General features: G+C 38.6%; 3 protein-coding genes across 5 annotated transcripts; 2 read left to right on the forward strand and 1 right to left on the reverse strand.

Annotated features, from left to right (window-relative positions):
* Window positions 1-103: 103 nt before the first annotated feature.
* Window positions 104-12,325, forward strand: LOC113153179 (myosin heavy chain, fast skeletal muscle-like). Its single transcript, XM_026346664.2, has 41 exons — window positions 104-123; window positions 317-370; window positions 663-878; window positions 1,180-1,323; window positions 1,408-1,564; window positions 1,660-1,687; window positions 1,776-1,890; window positions 1,980-2,072; window positions 2,166-2,229; window positions 2,320-2,418; window positions 2,497-2,600; window positions 2,737-2,875; window positions 2,988-3,106; window positions 3,279-3,428; window positions 3,537-3,707; window positions 3,792-4,098; window positions 4,597-4,667; window positions 4,769-4,856; window positions 4,945-5,062; window positions 5,160-5,283; window positions 5,372-5,508; window positions 5,626-5,881; window positions 5,976-6,218; window positions 6,324-6,500; window positions 6,590-6,735; window positions 6,949-7,039; window positions 7,311-7,700; window positions 7,783-7,909; window positions 8,016-8,134; window positions 8,226-8,422; window positions 9,407-9,590; window positions 9,675-9,840; window positions 10,057-10,181; window positions 10,270-10,578; window positions 10,791-10,994; window positions 11,071-11,196; window positions 11,276-11,446; window positions 11,537-11,641; window positions 11,762-11,857; window positions 11,944-12,075; window positions 12,173-12,325. Exons 3-41 carry the CDS (start codon window positions 675-677, stop codon window positions 12,191-12,193), a joined length of 5,817 nt encoding a protein of 1,938 aa, XP_026202449.1. The 5' UTR covers window positions 104-123; window positions 317-370; window positions 663-674; the 3' UTR covers window positions 12,194-12,325.
* A 2,278-nt stretch (window positions 12,326-14,603) lies between these two features.
* On the forward strand, window positions 14,604-19,835 carry p4htm (prolyl 4-hydroxylase, transmembrane (endoplasmic reticulum)). 3 transcript variants are annotated; one of them, XM_026350071.1, is made up of 10 exons: window positions 14,604-14,761; window positions 15,009-15,388; window positions 15,496-15,577; window positions 16,254-16,444; window positions 16,537-16,633; window positions 17,034-17,196; window positions 17,409-17,594; window positions 17,860-17,950; window positions 18,117-18,240; window positions 18,872-19,835. In XM_026350071.1, the coding sequence occupies exons 2-10, from the start codon at window positions 15,056-15,058 to the stop codon at window positions 19,087-19,089; spliced, it is 1,485 nt and encodes a 494-aa protein (XP_026205856.1). In that variant the 5' UTR covers window positions 14,604-14,761; window positions 15,009-15,055; the 3' UTR covers window positions 19,090-19,835. The 3 variants fall into 3 exon arrangements, with proteins under 3 accessions (XP_026205856.1, XP_026205857.1, XP_026205855.1); XM_026350072.1 differs by having other exon boundaries at window positions 14,604-14,757; XM_026350070.1 differs by having other exon boundaries at window positions 14,604-15,388.
* On the reverse strand, window positions 19,835-25,662 carry slc26a6l (solute carrier family 26 member 6, like). The gene is made up of 19 exons (XM_026350073.1): window positions 25,396-25,662; window positions 25,125-25,264; window positions 24,879-24,989; window positions 24,629-24,804; window positions 24,385-24,549; window positions 23,977-24,129; window positions 23,577-23,659; window positions 23,334-23,481; window positions 23,109-23,222; window positions 22,802-22,879; window positions 22,603-22,698; window positions 22,416-22,522; window positions 22,184-22,253; window positions 22,014-22,106; window positions 21,561-21,671; window positions 20,932-21,360; window positions 20,467-20,521; window positions 20,225-20,370; window positions 19,835-19,955 (listed from the first exon to the last, which is right to left on the reverse strand). Exons 1-19 carry the CDS (start codon window positions 25,533-25,535, stop codon window positions 19,929-19,931), a joined length of 2,442 nt encoding a protein of 813 aa, XP_026205858.1. The 5' UTR covers window positions 25,536-25,662; the 3' UTR covers window positions 19,835-19,928.
* Between the last annotated feature and the right edge of the window lie 323 nt (window positions 25,663-25,985).

Consider the following 25,985-nt stretch of genomic DNA (forward strand, 5'->3'; position numbering starts at 1 on the left):
AACTATTGCACAAGCATAATGCCAGGCAACATGACCAAATACAGCAAGACACGTGCGATAGGCTCTTATCCCTCTATATAAAAGGCACAGCAAACCTCCACCAAGGAAGGCACCAAGCAAAAGGTAAGGTTCTTATTGGCTCAGATGTGTTAAGAGTCATTAAACTACTCCAATTCACGATATTACTGCCAGCCATCATTTAAATTAAGTCAATATTGTGTTTGTTAGATTAAACGCTACTGAATACAAAATAATCTAAAAGCTACCAAAACTATTACATAAAATTGTGAACCTTACATCCTTCTACCTTTTTCAGAAGTCTGCACTGAAGTCTGCCAGAAAAACCCTGCTCACCTGGTGTGCTTCAAAGGTAAACTGGGCTACATATTTATCTTGAAGAATGAATGCATGCAATATAATTTATTAACCAATTGATACTGTACTTAAAATGTAGTGGTCATCTTCTATAAATAACATCAATAACTTTTGTGGTACTATTATGTTATGTCAGTAGCTATTGTGCCTGTATTTACCTAGTATTCATGGTACAACAGAGCATTGACTGGCTACAATATTAATAGATATTGCAGAAGCTAATATTTGTGCACCTATCTGTTTACATCATTGGCTATTAAAACAAATGACTACTGTCTTGTTTGCAGTAAAGCGTCATCATGAGTTTGGACCCAGAAATGGAGTGTTTTGGCCCGGCGGCCATTTACCTCCGGAAGCCAGAAAGAGAGAGGATTGAAGCTCAAAACACTCCCTTTGATGCTAAAACAGCTTACTTTGTGACGGAGCCCAGTGAGATGTACCTCAAGGGAAAGCTCATTAAAAGAGAGGGTGGTAAAGCCACCGTGGAGACTCTCTGTGGAAAGGTGAGAATGTGGTGCCAGATTCACATTCAAATTCGCAGTGAACTAGCTGTAGAACTAGATGGAGAGTGACACACAACATACTGACCATGAACTCTTTTTGTTGTTCAGCCGTGTCACGTTTCTCTAATCGTCCCAGTCTTAAGCTAAACAGACTTTCAGCTAATTTTGGAGAGTCGGGTCTGTTTTTGTAAGATCTAAAAAATGGACTGGTAGCCTACATTGTAAAGAATCATATTAATGACAGTTTCTCCACTAGTTTAACTTTAAAATCTATTTAAATCTTTTTCTGTCTCTTTATAAGACTCTAACAGTAAAAGAAGATGAAGTCTTCCCCATGAACCCTCCAAAGTTCGATAAAATTGAGGATATGGCCATGATGACCCATCTCAGTGAGCCTTCTGTGTTGTATAACCTCAAAGAGCGTTATGCAGCATGGATGATCTATGTGAGTTTGAACTAGTAAACACATGCAAATGAAACAATGATGTGTGAAGATGTGTGCCAATAATGATTCTCTTTGCCTCCACAGACCTATTCGGGGTTGTTCTGTGTCACTGTGAACCCCTACAAGTGGCTCCCAGTGTATGATGCAATGGTTGTTGCTGGATACAGAGGCAAAAAGAGGGTTGAAGCTCCACCCCATATCTTCTCCATCTCTGATAATGCCTATCAGTTCATGCTCCAAGGTATCGTTTTGTAAGATACTATCTGAAATACAGCAACTACACTTCAAGAGACGCAAACTCTTAGAACTCATGCAATATTTTTTGATATCTTACAGACAGAGAAAACCAGTCAATCCTGATTACGTAAGTGCCAAAATATATATATTATTCAAAAGTATTAGGAAAATAAGTCATTTTAAAATATATTTATGAACACACCTCCAAAATACAGTGGAGAATCCGGTGCAGGAAAGACTGTCAACACCAAACGTGTCATCCAGTACTTTGCGACAATCGCAGTGGCTGGAGGAAGCAAAAAGTCTGAACCAGTTCCTGGAAAAATGCAGGTAAGAGAAGTTAAAAAATATTCATACAAAGTCTAAAATCAAACAAAGCTGGATGCTGACAGACTGGCACTAATGACTCTTTTGTTTAGGGGTCACTGGAAGATCAAATCATTGCAGCAAACCCACTGTTGGAAGCTTATGGTAATGCCAAGACTGTGAGGAATGACAACTCTTCACGTTTTGTAAGTTCTGTTGTGATTTATCCTTGATATTTTAATAATTTACTATTTAATTCAACATAAATTTGATTGTAATGTTAATCTGTTTCTGCACAGGGCAAATTTATCAGAATTCACTTTGGGTCAACTGGAAAGCTGGCTTCAGCTGATATTGAAACATGTAAGATTAGATTGTCTATAATTCTAACATCTCCTGCAGATGTGATTCAGAAAATATTTCTCTTAATTTGTGAATAATTTGAATCCATAGATCTACTGGAGAAATCTCGTGTGACGTTCCAGCTCTCTGCTGAGAGAAGTTACCACATCTTTTATCAAATCACAACAGGCCACAAACCTGAGCTAATAGGTGTGTGATAAGTGAACAATACAGTCAGTTATTCTAAATTGAACAATAGATTACAATACTTTTTTTTTTTTTCTACAGAGGCTCTGCTGATTAGCACAAATCCGTATGACTATCCAATGATCAGTCATGGTGAAATCACTGTCAAAAGTATCAACGACATTGAAGAATTCATCGCCACTGATGTAAGTACAACTTCACTTTGATTACTGTATTTCCAGCAATAACAGATCAGATATACAATATGTTGACTTTCACAATTACTATGAATCTTAAGAATAATGTTAATATTTTGTGCATTACCTCTTTTGTCTTTGTCAGACTGCCATAGACATCCTGGGCTTCACTGCAGATGAAAAGACGTGCATTTTCAAACTGACTGGAGCTGTGATGCATAAAGGAAACATGAAGTTCAAGCAGAAGCAGCGTGAGGAGCAGGCTGAACCTGATGGCACTGAGGGTATGAAACCCTTGAGCTTTAAAGAAACAGAAAGAAAGCCTTTATTAAAGGGTCATTTATAATTTTACCAAATCCATAATGGTTTTAGAGATGACTGTGTTCTTTTATTCAGTGGCAGATAAAGTCGCCTACCTCATGGGCCTGAACTCTGCTGATTTGCTAAAAGCACTGTGTTACCCCAGAGTGAAGGTTGGGAACGAGTATGTGACCAAAGGACAAACTGTCCCCCAGGTATAGTTTTGTTTTTCGGTTTTGTTATTTCAAGACACAGTATGTATTAATTATTTGTTTTTAATTAGGGTTTATTTGGCACTCATAAAGTTCTTCTGTGTGCTCTTTAGCTTGTTTCACTCCCAAAATTTGAATTTTTACCACATTATTTTTTACTGTTTCTAAAAATCAGGTCAACAACTCTGTCATGGCTCTCTGCAAGTCTGTCTATGAGAAAATGTTCTTGTGGATGGTCGTCAGAATCAATGAGATGCTGGATACCAAGCAACCCAGAAGCTTTTTCATCGGTGTCCTGGACATTGCCGGGTTTGAAATTTTTGATGTATGTTTAAATCACACTACATATAATCTTCTACAGCTTAATATTAATTATTCTGCAAATAGTTTCTGTTTTAATATCAAGGTAATCTTGACTGAAATCTTTCTTTAGTTCAACAGTTTGGAGCAGCTTTGCATCAACTTCACCAATGAAAAACTGCAACAGTTTTTCAACCACCACATGTTCGTCCTGGAGCAAGAAGAGTACAAGAAGGAAGGAATTGAATGGGAGTTCATTGACTTTGGTATGGACTTGGCTGCCTGCATTGAGCTTATTGAGAAGGTGAGTCACACGCTGGATATTCACAAATATAGAAGCCTGTCCGATAAGTTTTGCCATGTTTAAACAACCATTTCATCATGACAGCCAATGGGCATCTTCTCCATCCTTGAAGAGGAGTGTATGTTCCCCAAGGCAACAGACATGACCTTCAAGAACAAACTGTATGACCAGCATCTTGGTAAAAGTGCCCCCTTCCAGAAACCAAAGCCAGCCAAAGGAAAAGCTGAAGCCCATTTCTCCCTGGTGCACTATGCTGGCACTGTGGATTACAATGTTCTGGGCTGGCTGGATAAGAACAAAGACCCCCTGAACGACTCTGTGGTTCAGCTCTACCAGAAGTCTTCAGTCAAACTGCTAGCTCACCTTTATGCATCACATGCCTCTTCAGAAGGTAAGAATCATCATTTTGAAGAAATAATGTGAAGGTGTTTGTAACATTTTATGTTTCCATATTTAACATTCATAAGCAGTAAATGCACATTTAATAAATGTCTTATAATGCACTGCAATGTCATTGTATAAAGCAGTTGGAAGTTTTGTATTGTTGTATGCATTGTAAAACCACTTTGGGTGTGGGTAACAATAACTGGAGGTAGGTGTATAAAAAGCTGCTGCTGACAGTTTAGTAAAACGTGTATCACTGTAAAGAAATATACAGTTTTTGGACAAAGCAGTTCAATAAAATGCCCCTTACTATACTCCTACTGTGTCTTAAAATGTTAAATAAGGGAAATAAAAAAGGGAAGAGAAGTAGGGAGTTAACAAAAGTGTTTTTGGTGTTTTAATTACAGTTTACAACATACTGATGTGTATATAAACGAAGTAACAAAATAAAGCTGAAATTAAAACATATTAAGTAAATGATTCTACTTTCATCTTCATGTTATAGCTGAGGGCGGTGGCAAAAAGGGTGGCAAGAAAAAGGGTGGGTCTTTCCAGACAGTATCTGCTCTGTTTAGGGTAAGCATCACAAATGTGTCACCACTATATTGCCAAATAGCACTAAGACAGCCCCAAAGAATTGTCTTTTAGATAATAAGCTGAACTTTTCAACATTTCAGGAGAATTTAGCCAAGCTAATGACCAATTTGAGGAGCACTCATCCTCATTTTGTACGCTGCCTTATTCCAAATGAAACAAAGACTCCAGGTAATCCCAGTTTCAATACTATTCATTTACAAGTATTGTGCTCATGCAACTTAAAACTGAATTTAGCATGTCCCTCTAACTGTTTTAGGTCTTATGGAGAACCACCTGGTCATCCATCAGCTGAGATGCAACGGTGTGCTGGAAGGTATTAGGATCTGCAGGAAAGGTTTTCCCAGCAGAATCCTCTATGGTGACTTTAAGCAGAGGTAATTATTAAGAATAATAAGAAAATAATTTCTTAAAATATTATGATGAATAATAACAGATCAATTATACATCAGTGATTAATTGCCATCCTACCAGATACAAAGTATTAAATGCCAGTGTCATCCCAGAGGGACAATTCATTGACAACAAAAAGGCCTCAGAGAAACTCTTGGGGTCTATTGATGTTGACCATACTCAGTACAAATTTGGACACACAAAGGTAATGCGTTTGTCTATTATGGGTAATCTACTCACACTGATACTACACATAAACTTAAAAATTAATGTAAAGTATTATTTTCTTTTAGGTATTCTTTAAAGCTGGTTTGCTGGGTCTTCTTGAGGAGATGCGAGATGAAAAACTTGCTATCCTGGTCACAATGACACAGGCTCTCTGCAGAGGTTTCCTCATGAGGAGAGAGTTTGTCAAGATGATGGAAAGGAGGTACTGTAAATGTTTAGCTACATGCTCAAAAAGTGTTTCAAGCCACATATTTTTGAAAACCCAATTTCTTATTAATGCAGCTACAATTACTATAAATGCATGATATTTTAACCCCAGGGAGGCCATTTATTCCATCCAGTACAACATTCGCTCATTCATGAATGTCAAAACATGGCCATGGATGAAACTGTACTTCAAAATTAAGCCTTTGCTAAAGAGTGCAGAGACTGAGAAAGAGATGGCTCAAATGAAAGAGGACTTTGAAAAAACCAAAGAGGAGCTGGCAAAAGCTCTGGCTAAGAAGAAGGAACTGGAGGAGAAGATGGTTTCTCTGCTGCAGGAGAAGAATGACCTGCAGCTACAAATTCAAGCTGTATGTAAAATAAAAAAAAAATAGTGTGGTCTTTCAGTGATGCTGGTTTTTAAAAATAAAATATAATTTCATCTGTATGTCAATGTAAATCTAGGAAGGTGAAAACCTTGCTGACGCTGAGGAAAGGTGTGAGGGGCTCATTAAAGCTAAAATCCAGCTCGAGGCCAAACTCAAAGAGACGTCTGAGAGACTGGAAGATGAGGAAGAAATGAATGCTGAGCTGACTGCGAAGAAGAGGAAACTGGAGGACGAGTGCTCTGAGTTGAAGAAAGACATTGACGACTTGGAGCTTACCCTGGCCAAAGTGGAAAAGGAGAAACATGCCACTGAGAACAAGGTTGGTATAGCTTTCATAAGATAAAAGTACAATCTGCTCACTGCAAGAAACTTAAAACTAAACAAAAAACTTTTTAAAATTATTTTCACAATGTTGCAAATATAGGTTAAAAACCTGGTAGAGGAGATGACTTCTCAAGATGAGGCCATTGCCAAGTTGACTAAAGAGAAGAAAGCCCTCCAAGAGGCCCATCAGCAGACTCTTGATGATCTCCAGGCAGAGGAAGACAAAGTCAACACTCTGACGAAGGCCAAGACCAAGCTGGAGCAGCAAGTGGATGATGTGAGTATTAACATGAGACAGTTATTTTCAGTTCTCCTGACATTTAAAAAACAAAATTAATTTGTTAATTATTCTTCATCTCATAACAGCTTGAAGGCTCCTTGGAGCAAGAAAGGAAGCTTCGTATGGATCTTGAGCGAGCTAAAAGAAAGCTTGAGGGTGATCTTAAACTGGCCCATGAATCAATAATGGATCTGGAGAATGACAAGCAGCAGTCTGAGGAGAAAATAAAGAAGTGAGTGACATTTAACTAATCAGTTTAAAATCTGTATTCAAATACAACTTAACTGTATTCATCCAGATATATATTCTCATACTTAGATTGCTATTTTTAAATGATGGCACAATTCAAAGTTTGTCAACAATTTCAAGTTTTTTAAGAAATTAAGAACATTATAAGACAAAATATACATAGTTTTAATTGTTATTGAATTATTTCCCTTCACAGAAAGGACTTCGAAACAAGCCAGCTTCTTGGCAAAATTGAGGATGAGCAAATTCTTTGTGCTCAACTTCAAAAAAAGATTAAGGAACTTCAGGTTAGTTCGGTTAACCATTTCGGTAACAAACTGTGTCCCTGGTTTGTGATAAAGTGATTGAGTGGATGTGATTCAGGAGCACAGTTATTTTACACACAAAAGCAACAAATGTTTTCTTTCACATAGATCTTAAAAATTATATACACTGAAAACAGTGGGGTTAGTGATAAGTGGAAAGAAAACTGATCTGAACAGTTTTGTTGGAGAAAGGAGGTTTATACAAGTTTTTCTATATTATTATTATTAAGTTTGTTTGATTTGGTGCCGACAGGCTCGCATTGAGGAACTAGAGGAGGAGATCGAGGCTGAACGAGCTGCTCGGGCCAAGGTGGAGAAGCAGAGGTCTGATCTCTCCAGGGAACTTGAAGAGATCAGTGAGAGACTTGAAGAAGCTGGTGGAGCAACGGCTGTTCAGATTGAGATGAGCAAAAAGCGTGAGGCCGAGTTTCAGAAGCTGCGTCGTGATCTTGAAGAGTCCACACTGCAGCATGAGGCCACTGCAGCAGCGCTCCGTAAGAAGCAGGCTGACAGCGTGGCTGAGCTGGCAGAACAGCTCGATAACCTTCAGAGAGTCAAACAGAAGTTGGAGAAAGAGAAGAGTGAATACAAGATGGAGATTGATGACCTCTCAAGCAATATGGAGTCTATTGCCAAAGCAAAGGTAAAAATACAGTAAAGTAAAATATGTCATGAAACTGAGTCCACACAAATGCTCTACAACTCAATTGACAACTTCATTTAAGGCCAATCTGGAGAAAATGTGTCGTACTCTTGAGGATCAACTGAGTGAGATGAAGACCAAAAATGATGAAAATGTGCGACAACTAAATGATATAGGGGTACAAAGAGCAAGACTCCAAACAGAGAATGGTGGGAAACACATATTTTATCATTTCTTTTACATATTATAATAATCATCTTTCCAATTCAATGCTTATTTTGCATTTGGATCAATTCCCATGTTATTACACTATAGGTGAGATAAGCCGCCAGCTGGAGGAGAAAGAAGCTCTTATCTCTCAGCTGACAAGAGGCAAGCAGGCTTACACTCAACAGATTGAGGAGCTGAAGAGGCACATTGAGGAGGAAGTTAAGGTAACAGTCTAGGAAAACAGCACAATAATCACAGAGGAAAGGTTACCGTTGATTAATATCAATTATAAATTAGGTTTTCTTTGGATTATAGGCCAAAAATGCCCTGGCTCATGCTGTTCAGTCCTCTCGTCATGACTGTGACCTGCTCAGAGAGCAGTATGAGGAGGAGCAGGAGGCCAAGGCTGAGCTGCAGCGTGCAATGTCCAAGGCCAACAGTGAGGTGGCTCAGTGGAGAACCAAATATGAGACTGATGCCATTCAGCGCACTGAGGAGCTGGAGGAGGCTAAGTAAGTCTCTACATAATTACCAACATCTACTATTGAATTAAATTCAATTTAATTATATAGCAAAAAAATCACAACAAAATCATCTCAAGGCACTTTACATAGTAAAGTTAAGACCTTATAAAACTATAATAAAAAATACAACAGATGGCCCTTGAGCTAAAAAAGACTCCCCTTAACAGAAGTAATGCAGAACCAGGCTTAGGGTAGGTTGCCATCTGCCTCAACCTGTTGGTGTGAGTGGAAAGTTACAAAGTGCTTCACATAAGAAACAAAAAACGCAGGTAATCCAACAAATCCAACTTGAGCAAGCACCAGGCAACAGTGGAGAGGAAAAAGGTAGAGGAAGAAAAAGAGGAAGAAACCTTCAGCAGAACCAGGCTCAGGTTAGTCAGCCATCTGCCTCGACTGGTTGGGGAGCGGCAAACCATAAAGAAAATTTACAACTACTAAAACCAGTTCCAAAACATAGATGGGGGAAACTCAATCACAATCATCAAAATAAATAGGAAGTCGTCCTAAGTAAGGAGTTGTCCCTGTTTAAAGGAGAACAGGAAAGGCTCACCGGTAGAAGTATGTTTTAAGAAGAGATTTAAAAGATATTAGAACTGAATCAGCTAATCTTATTTCCTCAGGTAAGTTGTTCCAGAGTTTGGGGGCTCTAACAGCAAAAGCTATGTCACCTCTAGTTTTCATTCTAACATCAGGAACATACAGAAGATCTCTACACCAGAGGATCTCAGGCTATGTGGCGGGATATAAGGCCTAAACAGCTGGGATATATAGCTGAGGGAAAGGCCATGCAGGGCTTTAAAAGTTATTAATAAAATCTTATAATCTATCCTAAAATACTGGAAGCCAGTGCAAGGAAGCTAAGAAAGAAGTAATATTTTCATTTTTTCTTTTTCTAGTTAAGAATCTTACAGTCATATATATATGCATATATGTACATTATACCATAAGTTTTAAAAATAAAGTTTTTCACAGGAAAAAGCTTGCACAGCGTCTTCAGGATGCAGAGGAATCCATTGAGGCTGTGAACGCAAAATGTGCCTCTCTGGAAAAGACAAAACAGAGACTGCAGGGTGAAGTTGAGGACCTGATGATCGATGTGGAGAGAGCTAATGCTCTTGCTGCTAACCTCGACAAGAAGCAAAGAAACTTTGACAAGGTAAGATTGTTATTTCTGTCTTTAAATTTAAATTAAACCATAGAATTGTAAACTGCTGAAACACACGATTTTTTATGTTTTCAGGTTCTTGCAGAGTGGAAGCAAAAGTATGAGGAAAGCCAAGCTGAGCTGGAGGCAGCTCAAAAAGAGGCTCGTTCTCTCAGCACTGAGATGTTCAAGCTAAAAAATTCATATGAAGAAGCTCTGGACCATTTAGAGACCTTGAAGAGAGAGAACAAAAATCTACAACGTATGCGCAATTTTACAAAATCTTACCTCATCTCACCCGTTTGAACCTTTTGGAATGTTTTTTCACTTTTGTACAATAGGACAGGTTAAGAAGAGTGTGTAATATTTTAAACTAACGTCTAGTATAAAGGTGTAATACATATGCATGTACAATACTGTATATTAAAAATTAATACTTATTTATTAATTAATTCAAATCACATACATTTTCTTAAAGAGGAGATCTCGGATCTAACCGAGCAAATTGGTGAGAGTGGGAAAACCATTCATGAACTGGAGAAAGCAAAAAAGACTGTAGAGACAGAGAAGTCTGAACTGCAGACATCACTTGAAGAGGCAGAGGTAATGTCTCCTACCTATATGTATTTTTTAAACATAATGGTTAATAATACTACAGCCAGCATATATAAAATATTAATTTTTTGTTAAGGCTACACTGGAGCATGAGGAATCCAAGATTCTCCGTGTTCAGCTTGAACTGACCCAAGTCAAGAGTGAAATTGACAGAAAGCTTGCAGAGAAGGACGAGGAGATCGAACAGATCAAGAGGAACAGCCAGAGAGTGATTGAATCTATGCAAACCACTTTGGATGCCGAGGTCAGGAGCAGGAATGATGCCCTGAGAATCAAGAAGAAGATGGAGGGAGACCTCAATGAGATGGAGATTCAGCTGAGCCATGCCAATCGCCAGGCAGCTGAAGCCCAAAAACAGCTGAGAAATGTGCAGGGACAGCTTAAGGTACGGTAGTGTATTAAATGCAAATGTAAATATAGTTTACTTGTTGTTCCTATTACTATTATTATACTCATTGTACTGCATCAAGTATTTACTACTATTATATATTTAAGTTTCACCTTATCTTCGATATTTTGCTTGCCCTGTTCCTTACTTGTAAGTCCCTTTGGAAAAAGGCGTCTGCCAAATAACTAAATGTAAATGTAAATGTTTAGGATGCACAACTGCACCTTGATGAAGCAATTAGAGGTCAGGATGAAATGAGAGAACAGGTTGCCATCGTGGAGCGCAGAAACAGCCTCATGCTGGCTGAGATCGAGGAGCTGAGAGCTGCACTGGAGCAAACGGACAGAAGCCGCAAAATTGCTGAACAGGAACTGGTTGATGCCAGCGAGCGTGTGACACTTCTGCACTCCCAGGTAAAATAAGGTTGAAACAATATGAAACACCTGACATGTGAAAATTACTTAAATAATTCAAACTAATTTTGTTCAGAATACCAGCCTTATCAACACCAAAAAGAAGCTGGAGGCTGATCTTATTCAGATCCAAGGTGAAGTAGAAGATGCTGTCCAGGAAGCAAGAAATGCTGAAGAAAAGGCCAAGAAGGCCATCACTGATGTGAGTCATCCTGAGGTTTTTCTAAAAGAAAATATAACTCTCTGATAGGTGATGTAATACATACTCTTCAAAATATCAGGCTGCCATGATGGCAGAAGAACTGAAGAAGGAACAGGACACAAGTGCTCATTTGGAGAGGATGAAGAAAAACCTGGAGGTGACAGTGAAAGACCTGCAGCACCGCCTGGATGAGGCTGAGAACCTCGCAATGAAGGGCGGAAAGAAGCAGCTCCAGAAACTGGAAGCTAGAGTAAGTATCACAAGAATCAACCTATTCATATTAATGCAAGCTGGGAAAATATTACACATTTTGAAATTACTACCTTTTTGTTCATTCAAGGTTCGTGAATTAGAGGCTGAAGTTGATGCTGAACAGAAGCGTGGTGCTGATGCTATAAAGGGAGTGCGAAAGTATGAGAGAAGAGTAAAGGAGCTCACATATCAGGTAAACTGCCACTTACAGTACAAACACTAACAATCACAATAATATTCAGTAATGAGAACAGTAGGCTTATGTTTGCAAATGTTTATTTTACAATGCTCTATCATTTCTGATTAACTACAGACAGAAGAGGACAAGAAGAATATCGCTAGACTTCAGGACTTGGTGGACAAGTTGCAGCTCAAAGTGAAATCCTACAAGCGACAGTCTGAGGAGGCTGTGAGTACAGTCAATTCTCATAACACACAAATTAAGAAAATGTCAGTCTGTCTATATGTTTAGCTTTAATTATGAATATTATACAGGAGGAGCAGGCCAATAGTCACCTGACCAGGTACAGGAAAGTGCAGCATGAGCTGGAGGAAGCTCAGGAACGAGCTGACATTGCTGAGTCTCAGGTCAACAAGCTGAGGGCAAAGAGTCGTGAAATTGTCAAGGTAAAAATAAATATTTAAGATTAATCAAGTTTGAAGACGTGTTCATTTAAATTTTCTGGTCACATGTTTTGGTCACATGGTTGTTTTGTCATTTCAGACTAAGGAGGCAGAGGAGTGAAGAAGACATCAAGTTTATACAGTAATAAGAAGTCATATAATATGAGGACCTTGTTACATGTTCACCTCAGTAGTTCAAGCATGTAAAGCATGCTGACACTGTAAGTTAATAAAAGATATAGTTCGTTGCATATTTTTTGTGCCTGCCCCTTCACTTTTTAATGATTTACTATATTAATATTTCAACCCTCTAAGTGCTTAGATTGCAATTCATGTAATTTAGATAAATTGGATGCTAGAGTAGTAAGTTGGAAAATTAAATATCGCAGAGTCAACGTTATACAGACATACGAAATACACGTTATTACAGCACAGACCTAAGGAAGGCGACACTGATCAAAACTCAGCATGGTTTGAGCACATTGGTCCATACTCATCTTAATTATATCAAACAAATCAGAGAAAAACAAACTAATGAACCATTATACTTGCCTTCTAATGCATACAGAATCATTTTTAGAACATAAATTAGCCTATAGTATGTTAATGCATACCGGCATACACCATATACAGAATTGGCATTTATACATTTTTAAATATGGCTTTAATAACTAATGTGTTAATGAATCACTGAAAACTACTAAAGATTATTTTCTCAATTATTCTGTTTAACCAGATGACGCTTGACAAATAACTGATTATCAGAGTAACTGAGGACTTACTAGTTGACTAAGTTAATTTACTTGTTACTTACTTGCTTATTTGTTTATAGTAAGTTAGTAGCAAAATTTGATTTTAAAACATGAATGACATGAAAAACACGAACCTGTAATAACAGTTAAAACATTAAATCTAAAAACAGGTTGTCATTGTCTTTAACAGATGTTATAAGCTAACGTTAGCTTAGATTAAAGCTAGCGGTATAAGCTAGTTAACCAACGCTACATGACGTGTATTAGCCGACTGCTATAGTTTACGTTTGCTAATTACGAGCATAAAATTAAATGTTTCATTTATTAAGGTCGTTGTAAGGTCTATTTCCAGTCTATGGCTCTTGAACAATTGTTTTTCTTACCTTTTAAATCGTATTTAGCAGACTAACAAAAACGCTAGCTCAGGTGTGTTGAGGTCACAGTGCTAGCTAACGGTAAATTAAGTGTTCACTCATAGAAACTAAGAATTGAAAGCAAACCAAACACTGCATGTTGCAACACGTAACGTTATTATTACTTTGAAGATATTCCCAGTAGTTTCACAGTTTTTCATTTAGAACAAACATATTCACTGGACTGCAGGATTACTCACATTAGGTGGCGACTCTTCCCTTAAGATGACAGCCGGAAGTGTGAAAATTTCCCATATTTTTATAATAGGGTAAATCACTACAGGAAAATCCGAGGTACCACATATAAGCTGTCTGTAATGTTAAGCTTAATGAAATGGTAATTTAAAGAAGAACAAAGTGTACAATATTCTTAGTCTACTACTTACTTTAGCTATTTCAACTTTAGGTTTCTTTTTGTCCATGCTGTTTAAGGTCATCAGAGGTGCTGGTGCTGTAAAACACTTACAATCTTTCACGTCTTTATTGAATGCACACAATTTACATTGTAGAAAGTAATGGTAAAAGTTTTAATAATTTCGTCACTTTTAAAAACACTAAGGGAATACCTATTCATCACAGTATAACACCAAGTCAGTTAAAATTCGGGGATCTGTTCATCTAGGAAAAACAAGGGATATTAAAATTGTTTCATCTGTTATGATGCAAATAAAAATTACAACAGTTGCAGTGGAGAAAAAAGCAAACCACAGAAGTGGTTTTAAGTGTGGTGGCCAAACAAAACAAAAGGTCTCTCCTTCTCCTTCCTGTTAACTTTGTATAGTCTAGAGTCTAGACTGTGCTCATGTTGGTCTGCGTGGATCATTTGGGAATTCTCTATCAGCAGCTGGTGCTTTAAGCCTTTGGTTCTGTTTCCTTCTCTAAATATTTGCACAGTGAAAACTGTGGTCCTGTTTATAATACCACAAATTTTAAAGATTTCATTTAACATATTTTCCAACATCATATATTAAAAATGTGCTTGTGTGAACCCCACATGGAAGTGGTGCTCCTGGTGTGTACATTATATTAGTGAGTTGTTTTGGATAAAGGTGTCAATGATTCAGTACCATACCTGTGAACATGCAGTGTAATCATCAACACCTGGAATGAGGTGTAATTTAACCTTCTTGGTTTAACGAAATAGTGTAACTGTAACTAATAGAAACGAACTTATTTATTTGCCTTTACTTTAAAGTAAGTTATTTAAAATGGAGGGATTGGGGGGTTATTGGTTTAGGTCACAAGAGGTCAGCATTGCACTGCAGGCAGACTGTTCAGTGTCATCAGTGAAGCTCGGGTAATCTTGTGTAAATATTATGATTATTGCAAGAAACAGAAGGGTTTGGCTTTTTTTTTTTTTCTTAAACTAACTGTTATAATCAATCTGATACGGGCTCATGGATCAGGGTCTAGGATGGGTTGCTCTCTGGTTTCGGGATACGCAGTGCGCTTCGCTGCCGCTGCTGACGGAGACTGCTGCAGTGTAAACAACACTGTCCGAGGCTTCAACGCTGCTGTCAGTGGGTAACAGACCTCATACAATAACCACGATAGTGACTTATCGGCTTTAAACAGGAGCCTGTTGTCCTGGGGGGGAAAAACAAAACCATGATCTCGCAGTGCGCAACGACTTCATTTCGATTCGTGCAGCGGAGAAACTGGCCTGAGCGCTGTTTGAGGATTTCCTTTTTTTAATTAAACTGCATTTAGCCAGCACACGTGCCACTTCTTAGCAAGCAGCAAACGGTAATCTTATCATTTCATTTATCAGATGGACTTTGCTGCTGAGGAAGTATCGACTCCTTCCCTCTCAGGAAAATGACTGAAAACCAGGAAACCCCAGATGCTGAGGACACGACTCCGTCCGGGAGCGCGACCTTGCCGCTCCGACCGCCGTGCGAGCGCCACTCTTCCCACAAGAGCAGCGTGTGCTCCCGCTCCTATTTTGTGGTGGTAATGGTGTTTTTTCATGTGTACATCATCAACGTTATAGCCCTGCTGTTTTACGTGCACTACAGCAGCGGGCAGGAAGATGCGACCCGGAGTCGTGATGCTCCCGGCAGTGACCAACCGCGGCCCGAGTCGCGACGTCCGCCATCAAAAGCCGAGTTTCAGCGTGATGTTTCCCTCACAAGAATCGAGGGAATAAGAGTGAGTAGTACGATGATGCATCACTCCCCCTTTCATTTACCAGCTCCGGCTTTCTCTCTTACGCAGTCACTGCGCACCACAAAATCACCTCTCTGATTTCTCTTTAGGTGGGACATGTCCAGAGGGTGTCACTTGTGCCAGGCAAAGTGCATGAAATGCGGACTTTAAGTATGAAACCTCTGTTGTTTGGTAAGAGCCAAGACATCCGTGTAGCAAAATAAAATTGTCAGTGCACGAACATGAGCCTCTAGTGGTCAAACAGAGAGAGAACTTACATATCTTCACCACATACTCTCCTCTCACATCACATCACAACCACCCCCAAACAGTACACAGTAAACATGTGTGTATGTTAAGATCAATCACATCCACATAAAATAGTCAAGGAAGTCCTGAGGCAGACTTTTTAATAGACATCTAAACATCAGTACCTGAAGAGCACAGCTATCAGTGTATCAACACACTGTTTACAGTAACTACATGGATACGGTAATGGAGTAATAATCATTTACAAACATTCTGAAGTGGAAAATGGAGTCGCAAGGCCGATAGGTCGACAAAGTGTCTGCTGAAGACATTATTAACCACAGATTCAAGATTCAAAGAACTTGATTCGTTGCAGAGGACATTGATTTGCCTTGTTACAGGGCTAAACCCAAATATTGTATTTAGTGTTAGTTAATCTGCAGATTTAATCCTGCAGTGGTGACCCATTCTTGATGGGCTGACCAGTTATTCCACCAATGACATAACATTGTACAGTACAAAGATATATGAAGCAAAAATGATGCATTCATGCAGCCATTGTGTTTCCTCTGTAGCTTTATTTCACTTTGTGTCTTTGTCTCTTTGTCTCCTTCTGCAGAGATCCCTGGGTTTTTGTCAGAAGATGAGTGCCGTGTAGTGATGCAGCTGGCACAGCTCAAGGGTCTAATGGAAAGTCAGCTAATGGTACAAGATGGCCAGGAAGAACTGGCCAAGGAGCTCAACCTGAGCCCAGAGGAGATCTTCAACCTTCTTGATATCAACCAGGATGGACAGTTGCAGCTGCATGAGGTGTTTTATTCATTTGTGAGGTCTGATACACAGCAGCTTCTTGGTTCGGAGTCAGTTTACTCATCCTGTCTTTACTGTTGTGCCTCCAACAGATACTGACTCATTCCCGAGTGAGGGATGGCATCTGGCTCACACCAGAGAATCTGCGAGAAATCTATGCTGGCCTCAATGCTGACAAGGACGGTAATGGTAAGGAATCAACCTAATTCATAATTTTATCTTGATGATTTGCTTTACTATAGAAATGTACAAGTTGTTTATGTGAGTTTCCATTTGTTAGGTCCTTTTCTTATGTGACAGACAGATCAACAAACAGGCTTTCACAGGCTAAATGATGAATTCATTAACACATTGATTAACAGAAAAATCAGCAACATCAGTAACAATTATATTGCAGTTTATGGATCTAAATGTGAACTGATATTAAATAAATACATATAGCGATCCCACATCAGTCCCAATTTAAACGTGTGGTATTTTATAATCTGGTGTTATAACGGGGTCGATTTAACTGAACCACTGATGTAGGTTATGAGGATTATTGAAAGCAAGGCTTCAGAATTTAAATATGTTCTTGTATTTTGGACAGGTTTGCTGAGTCTGGAAGAGTTCAGGCTTCTGAACAATGATGCCTTCCAGCGGTTTCTGCTGCAACGAGGGGTGAAACGGAGTCAGCTTGTGAGGAACAGCAGACACACGTGGCTCTATCAAGGAAAAGGAGCACACCAAGTCCTCCAAGACATCAAGACGAGGTTAGGACAACAACACCCCTACATTGTGTTATTTTTGTGTTTCTGCATTTCTTGTTTTGAATAAATTGCTACGAATCTAACACAAAATTTATGTTTCTAAAAATCAATAAAATAATATTGGCAGCCTAACAAATGTGGGTCATTTAGAGAGATTTATCCCAAATTTTTCCCAAAGTCTTTCACATCTTTTCCTTTACATTTCTCAAACTAAGGGTAACTCGTCTCACCCGGCTCCCACCCATATTAGTGGACCTCAGTGAGCCCCTCCAGGTGGTTCGCTACGAGGAGGGAGGACACTACCACGCCCATCACGACAGCGGCCCTGTTTATCCCGAAACTGGCTGCACGCACACACGCCTCGCAGCTAACACCTCCACTCCTTTTGAGACATCTTGCAGGTGCGATCAGTGATTTGATCACTGTTGACTGGAATGACTGAAACAGATGATTGAAATCTGTGAATGCTCAGATGCAAGTTCATCTGTCCAGTGTGACTACTTAACCGTGCATTGACATGCCATTGTGACAGCTGGCATGTTGATCTGTGACTCTTCATTGCCAACTTGGAAACATTTGTGTGCTTGCCACTTGTTTGTGTGTGTTTGTGTAGGGTTTGTTTGCACCATATGTGTGTGTCAATTTAAATCTGTGTTGCACACTTAGGTACATCACAGTTCTCTTCTACCTGAACTCTGTTGAGGGGGGCGGGGAGACCGCATTCCCTGTGGCAGACAACAGGACCTATGATGAAGTGGTGCGTAATTGTGTGTGGGTTTTGAAATAAGTTCAGAGAGCCCTGCAGAAGTGTTGTGTACATACGGTGCATGTCTTTCACATCTGTGTTAGCTCACTTGTTTGTCAGTCTGTGCATGCGCCCGACGTTAAACATCTGTGTTGCTGAGTTTGTTTGTGTGTTGTAGTCTCTCATACAGAATGATGTGGACCTCTTGGACACAAGAAGGAATTGTGACAAGAGTAACCTGAGGGTGAAACCTACCAAAGGAACAGCTGTTTTCTGGTACAACTATCTTTCTGATGGAAGAGGTAGGCTTCCCGTTACAAGTAGAGCTCAGTTTATAAGTATATGGTTACAATAAAAATTATTTGACATTTCGGAAACACACTTTCTTGCCAAGTATTAGATGAGAAGATTGATACCATGCTTGTTAATGCACTGACAATGAATATGAAGGTACAGCAAGCAGCTGATTAACTTAAACAGAGCAACAGCTAGACTACCCGTGGTCAAAGGTGACACATATCACTGTCTCCAAAGTTAACTTATTAACACTTTGCATCTGGTTTGTTCAATGAATACACATGATAGGGAGTTTGTGCTGATGTCAACTGGTTGCTACTTTTCTCTTCTAACTCAGCAAAAAAATATTTTAGACAAATTTTTTGTCCAACTTATAAATGCAGCTATTTCCATTTTACATATATTTCTAAAAATCCATAATGTAAATCATTTGCAATGTTACTGCAATAATTTGAAATTAATCCGTTTTTTTTTTTTTTCACTCAGTTAAAAACAAAAATAGTCTATCTTGATCTGTTGAGGCAGATACTTTAACTTTCAAAGCATCAGGTTGAGCCCTGAAAAAAATCAAATTATAGAAAGGATGAATTATATAAAGAAGGTTAACATCTTTTTTTTTTTTTTTTGCCTTAATAGGTTGGGTGGGGGAGCAGGATGAATATGCAGTGCACGGAGGCTGTGTAGTCACCAAGGGCATAAAGTGGATCGCCAATAAATGGATCAACATTGATCCAGATTACCAGCGGCAGGCTCGCTACCAGCAGCTGGTATCACAGCAGCCAGAGGACGAGGTTAACGAAGGTCTGACTCTTAATCCTGACATACAGAGTAATGATATCCATGAGGACTTGTAGCTCATAAACCAAATATAAAAAAAAAAATCTACCTAGACTTCCTCAGTCCTGTGCACAATGTTTTTGGTACCATCCTCTGTGGCCAGTATGTAGAGACAAGATTCATTCAGGGAATGAGGTCACGTGGTTTATGCAACTGTAAAGACAGATTGTTTTACTGGATATTGTTATCCTGTTATTTTTATCTATTATAATTTCCCATCTAAGGAATGTTGCACTAGAAACCCATTAAAGCAGTTGAGACAAAAACCTTGCATGCTTTACCTTCACAGTTTTTGCTATTGCTATAAGCAAAAATTTGCACTTGAATTTTGAAATGGCTGCTGTAAACATACAGTATCAGTGTCCTACCTTGTTATTGCTGCCATTACCAAAAAACGCTCACACACATTATCAGTGTGATGCATGTTGCCTTGTCTTTGACCTTGTCTTTGAATTCATTATTCCTTTTGTGCCAGATTCTTCCAGATGAAAATACAAAATTTGTTTGGCTGTTTCAGGTTATAAATTTATTGTTTTTCTTTAACTGTATCAGCCTCCAACACTGAATAAAGTTAAATATATTCACACATGCTGTGAGAATGTAGCAATTGTATTCATTTACATTTACAAAATATATAAATATTAATATAGGTTTTAAAAGATGAGAAAACAAAAGACATGCTAATATATTTAGTAATATAATGAGTAATTGATATGGAATTGTTTTATGCTTTACGCAGAGCTAACATCTTTAAACATTTTTAAAAATAAAAGTTCTCGGCTTGTGATATCCGCTCTTGTAGGTGTTGAGATTCTTTTTCATTCTTTGGGCTGGATGTCCTGTTTGGCTCAACTGCTTAAAGTTTTGTGCTGTTGTTTATTTCCTGAAATAAAAAATCCAGAAAATTTTTAGAAAGTTCTTTAGTTAAAATTACATGATATAAAGTTTTTATAGATCCTTTAATATGTGTATCTGTTACATTTTTTAAATAGTTTAATGTTGATCAACTATTTACAAATTGTAATGTGTTTCTAAAGAGTGTGTGTACAGATAGGCAGATACACATGGCAATTTATCCTTTTACTACGTTCAATGGCAGTTGGAGATCAACATTAAACATCAAATCTAGTTTCACCTGAACATCATACACACCACAGATGGCTCATATCTGGGAGACGATGTCACTCCATGGTGTTCCAGACAGTAGAGCACAGCATCGTGCACGGAGGCAAAAAGTTGTGTCTTTGTTACTGACTGGGAGAAGAAGTCACCAAGGTCTAACTGCTCCACCACAGATGCTGAAGAGAAAATAGTGGTAAAGTATAGATGTTACAAAAAAAAAAAAAACCTTTAGTACAGACTAAAGTAAATATACTGTAGAGGTATTCCTTTACCCTGACAGCCAGCCACGTAGATATTCACATCAATCTCACTGAAGTCCTTGAAAATCTGTCAATAGCACAGATACTGAATATTTAATTTTACAAACGGTTAACACTGAACCAACCTTTATGAAGGTATTCACATTTGTACCCCATCATAGAGTCACTAATCCTAAACAGCCCAGTAACTCTCTAATAGAAATCACTGTGTGTCACGGTCGGGTGCTTGCAGACCTGTATCTAGATGTAATATTGGCAAATTGTAAAATTTGTTGTTTATAAATCTTTGTGTGTGGACCCCTAACTGCACCCTGTATATGTTGCTCATGCTTCTGAAATGACACATTATTTAATAAAAATAAATACTGTGAAGCACAATGTTCTGTTCTAATCCCTTAATAATGGAAAAAATAGGGCATGGCATGACATGTTCAGTTCGGTCTTTGTTTAAAGGACATCTGTGCCTTTATTGCTTACATTTTTCAAGGTCTTGATGGCCACTGTATCAATGAAGTTAGCTGTAGAGAGGTCAAGAATGATAGAGTGAATGTCCCAGGTCCACTTTCCCAGAGATCCAAGAGAGACCCGCTCCAGGTCATGACTCAGTGTGTCCTCACTGCTGGAGCCTATAGTGATGGTGTCCCCGTCCTGTGGTTCGGACATCCAGCCTAAACTGGTTGAGTCTGGATCTCCTCCTTTCAGATACTCCCATCTACAGTGTTCATTTGGTGTTCGGGGAGTGGTAGGGATGACAAACACTGTCCCGTTCTCCTTCTGAGTCCAGCAGTGATCTTCTGTGTTTGTGACATTTTCATCAATACATGTGTCCCTCCAGGAACCAGCCTCTTCCTCCACAGAAAATCTCGACAATACAGACAGCTTTTTAGCTGCTCTTTCTGCTCGTCTCTGAGGAGTAGTAATCAAAGGAAATAATGATATCCACGGTAAAGTGCCTTTTCCAACTTTGACCATTGATTAGCTGTTTGTACTGTACACGACTCACAAAGAAGATTTTGTCATATGGTGTGTATTAGACCAAAAAGCCATTGTAGTGCTTTGAATAATTTGTTAATTCTTCATTAGTTTACATTTTTTATCTATATTACCTCTCTCTTGGCTTGCCTCTTTGCCCGTCTCTCAGCCCTCTTTTCTCTGCGTTTCTGTTTGGCCTCCTGCCTCCTTTTATAGATAATCATTTTGCTGATGTCGAGCCCACTCTGAAGGCAAATAATAAAAAAAACAAAACATCATCTGTATCTTTTAACAAATGACACAAAAACAATTGTGTCAGTTGCTTTGTTGAAGATGAGAAAGCAAAATTCTTAGTATTTCAACAGAGAAGTGGTCTAGTTCAATTCTAATTCATCTGGTATTATTTTTATAATCAATTAATACATTTCAGTCATTTGCCATGCCAATCTGGAGTCACCACCTTGGACTTTAAGGAAGTAAACTTTTAGACAGAATTATTGATTTATTATTTCAATCAGTCTTTAATAAACAATAAAAATAATCACTAGCTACTATCCTAAACTAGATTGTAAAGGTATAGAACACACCTTTTCTTTCAGGGCCTCGACGTAGAGCTCTGCATTAGCAAAATATACTGTAGCAGAGGAGCGGAATATAGTAATACCTGGAATCTCTCTTGCCTGCCAAAAAGAAGAATATTCTTAGCTGTTATGCTATCAATGTGGAAAAGTTTTGGCTTTCCATCTTTCTGCTTTACCTGTTTGTGCATCTCTATATCCACATACAGTTCTGTACCTGGAATATTTCCCAGAACAGAGTATGTTGGCCTGGAGCATGGAACAAAAAAGATTAATGTAGTTGTACATTATGTTTGTGTAGAGTAATGGGTATAATGTGGCAGAGCTTGGAGCCTAACACCAGTTCTAATGTTACCTCACACACAGTATGACGTAAGAAATATACATTGCTGAGGTGTAGATTAGCCTTACATCTGAGTCCTGAAGATTACTGTAAGCACAGCAAAGGTGATCGATGCAGCCAAACCTAGATCCAGATTGAGGAGCACTGTTGAGACCCAAGTGACCAACCACAATACCTGGAGGACACAGCATGACATTACTCACTCGCAAGTGTGACAATGAAAACGAAAAGTATAAACTTAATTCATCCTCCCACCAAATCAATCTTGCTGGTCCTCCACAGTGTAACAATGTCAGAGTACTGCTTGAACATCCCCTTCAGATTAACAAAGACAACCGCTCCAAGGACTGCCTAAAACAGACATACCCATAAATGTAAGACGGAACAGATCATCACAGATCTATCATACACAAATTAAGTATCACATAACATATAAGAAGTGTAGTAGCAGAACCTTTGGAAGCTCCTGGAACAGTGGTCCAAGTTTCAGTATAGTCACCAACACAATTAGAGATGAGACCACTCCAGCCATCTGCAAAAACAGCCAAAATTTAGTTTATTGCTTTAATTAAACATTTAATAAATTGTATAAGGTGGTGGTCACATGTGTAATTCAACGTAATTTTCTTTTTTCCCATCCTAAATCAACCATAACTAGTTCATCATCATTGCAACAACTTTAACTTGTGAGTCAGTATTGGCTTCCCTTTCTCTTTGTACTTTGTTACTTTTGTTGTGTTGTTCTACTTCTTTTCACTCACTTGTGTTTTTGCTCCAGTGGTCTCCTGGATGAGACTTCGTGACATGGACGAGCAGACAGAGAAGCACTGAAAAAAGCCTCCTACTGCATTACTGAGACCCAGAGCTACCAGTTCCTGCAGCAGTGTGAGGACATAAACACTAGAATTAGCAGAGGAAAACAAAAAAGTACAAAAGATAGTAATTTCTGTATGCTATTAAATGCTAATGAAATTTATGTAGTTCACCTGATTACTGTCCACCTTGTATCCATGCTTTAGTGCAAACGTTTTACCAAGTGAAATGCATATGGCATATCCAACAATGGCTAGTGCAAAAGCATCACCAATAACTTCTCCAAAAAGGCTCACATCTGGTACTCTTGGGGGACTTAAACTGGCATACAGGTAGATGACAAGAAGATCAGTTAGTATGAGTCAAGCTAGGAATGTGACTAATGACATCAGTATAAGCTAAATCCAGATGCTTACCCACTAGGGATTTCTCCAACAACTGAAACTGTATAATTGCTGTTGAGCTGGGCATAGTTTGATATCAGTGTTCCAGCCACAATCTAAAAACAACCACAGAAAATATACAGACAATAGATTCAGACAATAAATTAAAATGTACACAAAAAAGACAAATGTTGTAAATTCATTAATATCAATCATTAAAATGTGGTAAATCATATTCTACACTTGGACCTAATCATTAGCCCTAAATAACTCATTTTTGCTGTACAAATACAGAGGCCCTGCCACTGTCGCTGATTCAGCAGCTTGGTTCCACTGTGTCTGTGCTTTTTTAGTGTTGCAACATCAGCATCAGCACAGTGCACAGAAATGATAACGTAAAGAGGCCAGAGAGTGTGTCCTAATGTCAACTGACTGTGATGAGCTCCACTGGGATGGGCACTGGCAGCTTTGGACTGAGGAAGGAATTGAGCTCCTTAGCTGCAATAAGAAACACCATGGATACAGCACTGACCACCAGTGTGGGGATGTGAGTGTGTGGCAGCAAAGAGCAAACATCCTTTAGAGTCTGAAATTAAAGAAAGGTAAATTAAATTAGCAGTGTGTGTTAAGTTTGGTCATAGTGGTGTTGTTATTTTAAAATCATAATTAAGTAAAAAAGTATAATATCACCTTGTTAGCTTATTCTCTGAGTTACTGTATAATGGACACATGTTAAATAACCAAAGTCACAGTGTTTAAACTTTATATATAAACTTAGAACTCACTCAGTTCAATAACAAAAAAACAAAACAATAATTCTCAAATACTTGACAGTACTCACATATACCAGTGACAGTGGGCCACTAAAACGTGTGGGTGAAACTCCAAAGATGTTCTTCAGTTGTGCCACCACAGCATGGCCTGCAGCAGCTGTTGTGTAAGCCCGCACCAGAGGTTCAGACAAGTACGTTCCCACAAATCCAAACTTTACCAAACCCAGTAGCACCTAAGTAAACAACCATAAATGCAAACATGAGTTCTGGGAGCAAAGTAGGGCATTATTGTGTGAGTTGTTGTGTTCAGACCTGAATTAGCCCTCCTAGGACAGTAGTAGCAGCTACCACCTGCACCCTGTATGAGTCCCGAGCAATTACGTCCACCTCTGCAGTAATGTTAGTGCCATTCATTTTGAGGAAATCCCCATCCGAAACAAGTCTCTCTGTCACACTACCCACCATGATGCTTAGCACAGTAAATGTACCTGAACAGACAAGAAAAGTTGTTACTATAGAGGTTGTAATGGCAATAGTACTACTTCATTCTTTCTCTACTTACCAATAGAGATATGACGTGATGTTCCAAAAAAGAAGTATATCAGTGCTGGATAAAACGATGTGTAGAGGCCAAATACGGGAGGTAGTGAAGCCAGCAACGCATACGCCATACCTGCAGAAAGCAGGAGTGTTGCTATTCTTGTCTCAGCTTTCAAAATTTTAATATTCTATATTTTGTGCATGACAGAAATAGTATGAAATAATATAATGTTCATATTTAATCAACCACGATGTACTACTCTCATACCTTGTGGCAGGTGCATTATGCCCACACTGATGCCGGCAATGAGGTCAGGCATGCCATAGTCCCAGACTGAATACTTGGGCAGCCAGTATAATACAGGCAAACTGCTCAACACTGTTCTTTTGAGTTTGGGTACTGAACATCTTGAAGAGATTTGAAATATTGAATATTGTAAAGCATACATGTGCTGACAGTTGATCTGTTTTCATCTTTAACAAGAACATCAGACATATACATCTAAAATAAATGTCGAAGTCACAATAGTTTGCCTTACCGTAAGGAGTCCTTAAGTCGTTCAGTAAGAGAAGGATGAGTGTCAGAGTATGGTTTTCTCTGTGTTAACTCTTCTAATCTCTGCTCATCCAGCACTTGCCTTTCCACTCTGTATTTTACAAATCTGCCTGTAGCATCCATTGGACTGAATCTGTCAGACTCTCTGTAATTTTAATTAGTTTAGATGTTTAATAGTCAGTATAGAACTATATGATTTAAGTAGAGGGACACTTGTTTACCACAAACTGTCCACCAAACTGTCTACCAAAAGCAGATACTCCAGTTACAACTGTCACAAGAACAACTGTATCTGCATATGTACATCATATCGACTAATGGTTAACTACACTCAGGATGTTATGGGCAGAGCCTCTTCATAACAACATTAGCTGACTTGAAGAACAAAAGGATGTAATTGTGGTCTAAAGCAGAAAAAGATTAACTGTGTTTAATTTCAAAGGATGTTTGACAGGTGTATTTCCATCGTGACAGCAAAAATGAAGGCAATGAACCATAACATGCCTTCTTAAGCTCAAATAACATGGGTCAAGTCTTTATTTAGGTTTAATACTGAACAAAATACTTAAAATT

This window comes from Anabas testudineus, chromosome 5, assembly GCF_900324465.2.
Source record: "Anabas testudineus chromosome 5, fAnaTes1.2, whole genome shotgun sequence".
Lineage (NCBI taxonomy): Eukaryota > Metazoa > Chordata > Actinopteri > Anabantiformes > Anabantidae > Anabas > Anabas testudineus.